General features: G+C 41.7%; 1 protein-coding gene across 1 annotated transcript in view; it reads left to right on the forward strand.

Moving 5' to 3' along the window:
• Positions 1 to 6,000, forward strand: part of PTPRM (protein tyrosine phosphatase, receptor type M) — a 562,994-nt gene that overhangs the window by 69,944 nt on the left and 487,050 nt on the right. The window contains exon 6 of the mRNA XM_012812183.2: positions 2,460 to 2,753. Within this exon, the coding sequence (XP_012667637.2) occupies positions 2,460 to 2,753 (294 nt within the window). The remainder of the gene's footprint in view (positions 1 to 2,459; positions 2,754 to 6,000) is intronic.

Below are 6,000 nucleotides of genomic sequence, written 5' to 3' on the forward strand. Positions count from 1 at the left end.
CTTTTTTTTTTGAGATAAGAGTCTCACTTTATGCCCTTGGTAGAGTGCTGTGGCATCATAGCTCACAGCAACCTCAAACTCTTGGGCTTAAGCAATTCTCTTGCCTCAGCCTCCCGAGTAGCTGGAACTACAGATGCCTGCCATAACACCTGGCTATTTTTTTGTTGCAGTTTGGCTGGAGCCAAGTTCGAACCTGCCACCCTTGGTACATGGAGCTGGTGCCCTACCCACTGAGCCACAGGGAAATAATACAGAAATTATTCTCAAGAAAATAGGATACTAGTAACAATATCTTAAATGAGTGAGTGTACTCATGGCCCTTTGTAACCTTGCCTCTGACTATGTTGAATGACAGTTCAACAAGGCTTGCTGCTAACTTTTGCATCTTGAAGGTCATTATCTGCTCTTTCAGCCTGGCTACAGAAATGCCTTAGGGTGTCCTATAAATGGCCCATTCCATGTTTCAGTTCAAGGAATTGCTTAATGATATAAATTGATATTAAATCATTGTGAGTTAAACCAGAACTGTTTAAAGAAATGAAGGACCAGCATGAAGTTCCAGCTTATAAACAATAGGAACAAAACGTTAGTAAATGAGAGCAGGAGCAGTGGCTCACCCTGTAATTCCAGGCTGAGGCTGAGGTGGGCTGATTGCCTGAGCTAGAGTGTGACCCCATCTCTACAAAGAGCCAGGCATTGTGGCAGGCACCTGTAGTCCCACCTACTTGGTGGCTGAAGCAAGCAGATCACTCAAGCCCAAGAGTTTGACATTGCTGTGAGCTGTGATGCCACAGCACTCTACCAAGGGTGACAAAATGAGACTCTGTCTCAAAAAAAAAGAAACAAATTTTAGTAAATGTACATTATGGCTGTGGTCCCTAAAATAAAATTTATTCAAAATTTGGTCTTTTGAGATTTATTTATTTGAAATCTATTCAAACTTTTTGAAATTTATTTAAAACTTAGTCTAATGAGATTTCTCTAGTTATTTAGAAAATTCTATATGATTTATCACAGCTTGAAGTGGAAGAACAAAGACACCCTATCCCAACAGAGGGAAAATTGCTGGTGTGTCTTAGTTGCTCTAGGAATAAACATGATGTCATCTCAGGTGCAAACCTCAAGTGGTCCTAGTTTTTCTTAGGCCCTGTTCAGCAGGAATCATGGCTGTAATCCATTAGCTATGTCTGCCATTCAGGAGGGTAGGAGAAGTTGCAGCAAGCAAGCCATCAAATGCTGGTAGTAGGATATCCCAAGCTTTATTTTCTATGCATTTATATAAGCAAAATGAGTTAAAAATAAATTATGCCAAAAAGCACCAGTCCATTAAATAGTCTTGAAAAAAGTAAGTACGTCTTTGTTTTTCTGAGGTGGCAATTCATTGAGGTAGAAATATGTGTAGAATGTTTTGTACAACGATCTCGTTTATTATGTGTGATATCATTTTGTAGTGACACTGGCATATGGGACACCTTCATTTGGTGCCTGGAGAGCCTTTCAATACAGCATCTGACTAATAGACTGGGAAAACCATTTTTCACAAGATTGACAATGATGTGTAAAAAGAGTCAGTCTCAGGTTTTAAACAGTTAAGAGAGACTTTGCTGGGTTGTAAAAAGTGTTTGCTATTGATTTCTCAGATTTCTATCAAGCTGGGCGTAACTTGCTCTTTGCTTCAGAGCTTTCCTTTCTATTCACTGCTTTAATAAGACTTATTACTGGAAGTTTTCTGAATGACAGCAATGGTAGACTTCATTGTCCGGAATGCTCAATTCTCTGAAGCTGAATCGTGTCCCTTGTGATACTCTTTTAGGAAGCAAGTCATCCCAGAAATGTGTATATAATGAGATAAACGATAATTTCAGGCATGTATTTTAAGGTGATATCATCTTTGGAATATAAACATGTGTATAAGGAAACTGAATTCAATGATATAGGAAACTAGTACCTTTGAAGGTTTTTGAAGACATTTTCAGTAAAAGGGTTGACAGTGGAATGCTGCTTGGAGCTTCAATGCAGTGACTTACAGTGAAGAAAAACAATCCTTTAATGTCTGTGTAAAGGACTCATTTAAATGAGTACACCCACTCATTTAAGATTTTGTTACTAGTATCTTAAAATAGATAACAACATCAGTGTATTTTTGTCCTGAGAATATTCTCTGTATTAATTTCCATTAAGAAAAGTACCAGATATGCTAATTTGCATGTGCTATGCAAAATGGGTTGTGGCCTTAAACAAAGCAGGCCACAACAAATACCTAAAACAAAACAAATACCTTCTTGCCTACTTCAACAAGCTTAGGTGTTCAAAGATGGTTTATTTCACAACACTGAATGTTGTAAAACCTTTATCAGTTTGCTTTTTCTTGTTAACCTGAACGAAACCATCCTCATCAACTTCAATTCTGAAATTTAAATGTCTTCTACCTTTTAATAATTGATGTGTTTGCCTTTCAGAGCCCCCTGTTCCCATCGCCCCACCTCAGCTTGCTTCCGTGGGCGCGACCTACCTGTGGATACAGCTCAATGCCAACTCCATCAATGGGGACGGGCCTATTGTTGCCCGGGAGGTAGAGTACTGCACAGCCAGTGGAAGCTGGAATGACAGGCAGCCAGTGGATTCCACGAGTTATAAAATTGGACACCTTGACCCAGATACTGAATACGAGATTAGTGTACTCCTCACCAGACCTGGGGAGGGCGGCACCGGGTCTCCTGGGCCAGCTCTCAGGACAAGAACAAAGTGTGCCGGTGAGTATGACTAGTCCTGTAGCTAATCGTCATCTTGTCTCTGGGCATCGATTGGCAGCACTGGGGTCGGTCGAGTGGCTAACATGCTTCGCCCTCACTCTGTCTGCATCCTGCAAGTGAACAGAAAAAGCCCCTTCTCCTGTGGGTAGTCTCCTAACAGCTCGTGAACTTGGGGAGCAGTGACCTCAGCCTTCTTCCACTCCTGTATCCGTACTCTTGATTTATATCTTACTTGGGTACCACAGTTCATCCAGGAACTGTGCCCCTGATGTTCACAGAAACCACCTCCTTTATGTTGTCCTCTAATAGGTCAGACCTTCTTGTTCTGGTCCCTTTGTTTTATGTCCACAGTCACTGTGCCTGTAGCCTGGAGGGGCTTCAGAATAATAGAGCTTTAAAGCTGTGTTTTATTGATGGATTTTTAATGGAATCTGCTGGCCAATGACTTGGGGCCATTTGTAACATAAGCAAGAGTGATTTGTGGGCTAGACTCAGTCTTTAGGTTCCTAGATTATAAATTTCTAATTGTACTAAACCCATTTTTCAACTTCAATACAAGTAGGGTTGATGGAGACAGAAATGTAAAGTCTTACAAAAATTAAAACCTGGAGAAAGCTCCCGAGGTGTGAGTCTTGCTTCTGTATGCCTGTTCTTTGGGGGTGGGTAGAGCAAAATAGCATGCTGGCATAGTGAAGTGCTGCTGTTTTATCATGTAAATGAAGGATTTCTGTATTGAAGTGTGTGCTGCAGTGAGGAGATTTCATAAATTTTTATGGAGTTAATTCTTCAGATAGCATTATTTAAGAAGTCGCTTATTAATGTGTTTTTAAAATACTTAGCACTGTCTGACCCTGTCTGGTAGAAGCAGGAGAAATTATTAAAACTTTACAGTTATAGGGTTTTTTCCTGCATAATTTGGGTTCTATTGTTTCCACAAGTTCAATACTCCTGGGAAAATTGTTTAAAGGGAGAAATATTTTTGTTAGAAAAGGAAACAGGTACTTTTTCGGCCAGGGATGCATGCTGTGGAGGATGGCGACTGGCCTGTCTGAGCAGACTCTGCACCTGGAAGTTTTGTGCATGTTGTACCTGTTTCCCAGACCTGGAATCCGTACCCCCCTGCACCTCCCTACAGAGTTCCTGGGGTAAGAACCGCTGTTCCGGACTGGTGATTCACACAGCCCTGTCTGGTGGTTCCAAGAACGCGGTTTCTTAATTCTTCCTCTTCTTTTCTTTCTAAACTTTTTCCTCTCCTCTCTTCTTTTAGTTGAGTGCATTCCTTCCTTTCTGTGAAATATTTCTTACTTTATCGTATCAGCTGTTGTAATGCAAAGAAGACCTGTGTATAACAATGGCCTGTATCGTTTAACAACATGGGAATTGCTTGCAAATCTGTTGTTTATTTGACATCTGTCTGTGAAGCCCCTGGGGCAGGCACTGTGTTCCCCATGTTAGAGACTGGTTTAGAATGGGGCTAGTGACATTTCACTTCAGTATTACTCTGAGAAATCCTGTGGGCATGGCAATATATAGTTTCCCTCCCTCTCTGAAGGAAGCTTGGATTGTCATTGTCTGGATGCAGAGAGTGTGATCTGTCATTCTAGTCAGGAGGTAGCACCCTCCCCTGAATGTTCCCAGTTCTGTTCTTTTTTTTTTTTTTTTTTAATACATGTTTTTGTCTTTCTGTAGGTTCTGTACCTGTACATTTCAGCCATTGGCACATTGCTATATACATGTCTCCTGATTATAATGCACGGTACGATAAAGGCTTTCGGAAAGCCTTTTGATACTGCTGCAGGATGTGTAAATATACAACTCTCAAAGGGACAGAGTACCTTTTATAGCATTTGGAAGAGCTTTTTAAGAAAGGAAACCAGTTTTGAACTAATGTGTGTATGCTAACACTATGCCTTAAAGTTTGCAACCCAAACTGGGTAAGGCAAGCTGGGAAGCACCCCTTGGCCTGTTACCCCGTGCGTGCACCCTGCCGTTGGCCATGTTCCTGGCACACACTCCTGGTGGGCCACACACTGACACTGAGGATTTTGGAAAAAGTTACAATTGAGCAAGTCAACCTTAGAAAACAGGCATATATTAGAGAGAGCCAAATTCAGAAATAAGAGGCACATGCTGGGCGCGGTGGCTCAGCCTGTAATGCCAGGACTTGGGAGGCCGAGGCCGGTGCATTGCCCGAGCTCACAGGTTCAAGATTAGCTTGAGCAAAACCAAGACCTTTTATCTACCAAAAATAGAAAAACTGAGGCAGGAGGATCGCTTGAGCCCATGAAGCTGGAGGTTGCTGTGAACTATGACCTCATGGCACCCTATCCAGGGCAACAGCTTGACACTCTGTCTCACCAAAGGAAAAAAAAAAGAGAGAGAAAGACAAGGGGTAGATGTGTTGGGGGCGTGAGGGGAGTGAGGTGCTGAAGTACAATGAGCCTTTCCCTGTGGGGAGAAATGGCATTCACCATTTTCTGACCTGAGGCTTTCAAGAATGTCTACAGATAATATTGGTACCTGCTGTCTATGATCTGTGTGGAATTGTGGGAAGTAGGACTGAGTTAAAGGGAAGAAGACAGATGCTGCAAGTTGTACATAGGAAAATTTGATGTCGGTCTCAAACTGTCATTCAGATGGTTTGTGAGCATTTAGGATTCATAAAGGACAAGATGTGGATCTTAACAGCCTGTGAGAAATACTAAGCATTCTGCAGGAGTAGATGGGAAATGTCCTCGGTCAGACGTAAACAAGGAAACAGTCTAATAGGATGCTGAGTAGAAGAAATAAATGCAAATTCATCCTGGGTGCTTTAACATGCCAAGAGTACTGGTCTGGAATTAGAGTATGAAAATTTAGCAGCAACATGTGTGAGGAAAAGATTGAGGATTTGGCTTCAGTGGAAATGAATATGCTATATAATTCGTATGTATTATCCTTATGAAGCTGTTGTCTACCACCACCACGCCTTAGGAAAAACAAAAACTAACTAAAACAAAAACACAACCTAGTGTGATCTTAGGTTGCATTAGTAATGTAAATGCCCATTTTGAAGAGCCTACCAGTGCTGTTTGGGCTCCTCTCAATTATCCTGTTTATTTCTAGTTCCTATATTTTAAGAGAGACAGCACAAAACAGACTGTACCCATGAGGAGAGCAGTCAAGACAGGAAAGGTGGCGGACCTTGCCTGACCAGTAAGACAGGAAAGGTCGAGGAACCTTGCCTGACCAGTAAGACAGGAAAGGT

Source organism: Otolemur garnettii, unplaced genomic scaffold (assembly GCF_000181295.1).
Source record: "Otolemur garnettii isolate 467f Iridium unplaced genomic scaffold, OtoGar3 scaffold00193, whole genome shotgun sequence".
Classification (NCBI taxonomy): Eukaryota; Metazoa; Chordata; class Mammalia; order Primates; family Galagidae; genus Otolemur; species Otolemur garnettii.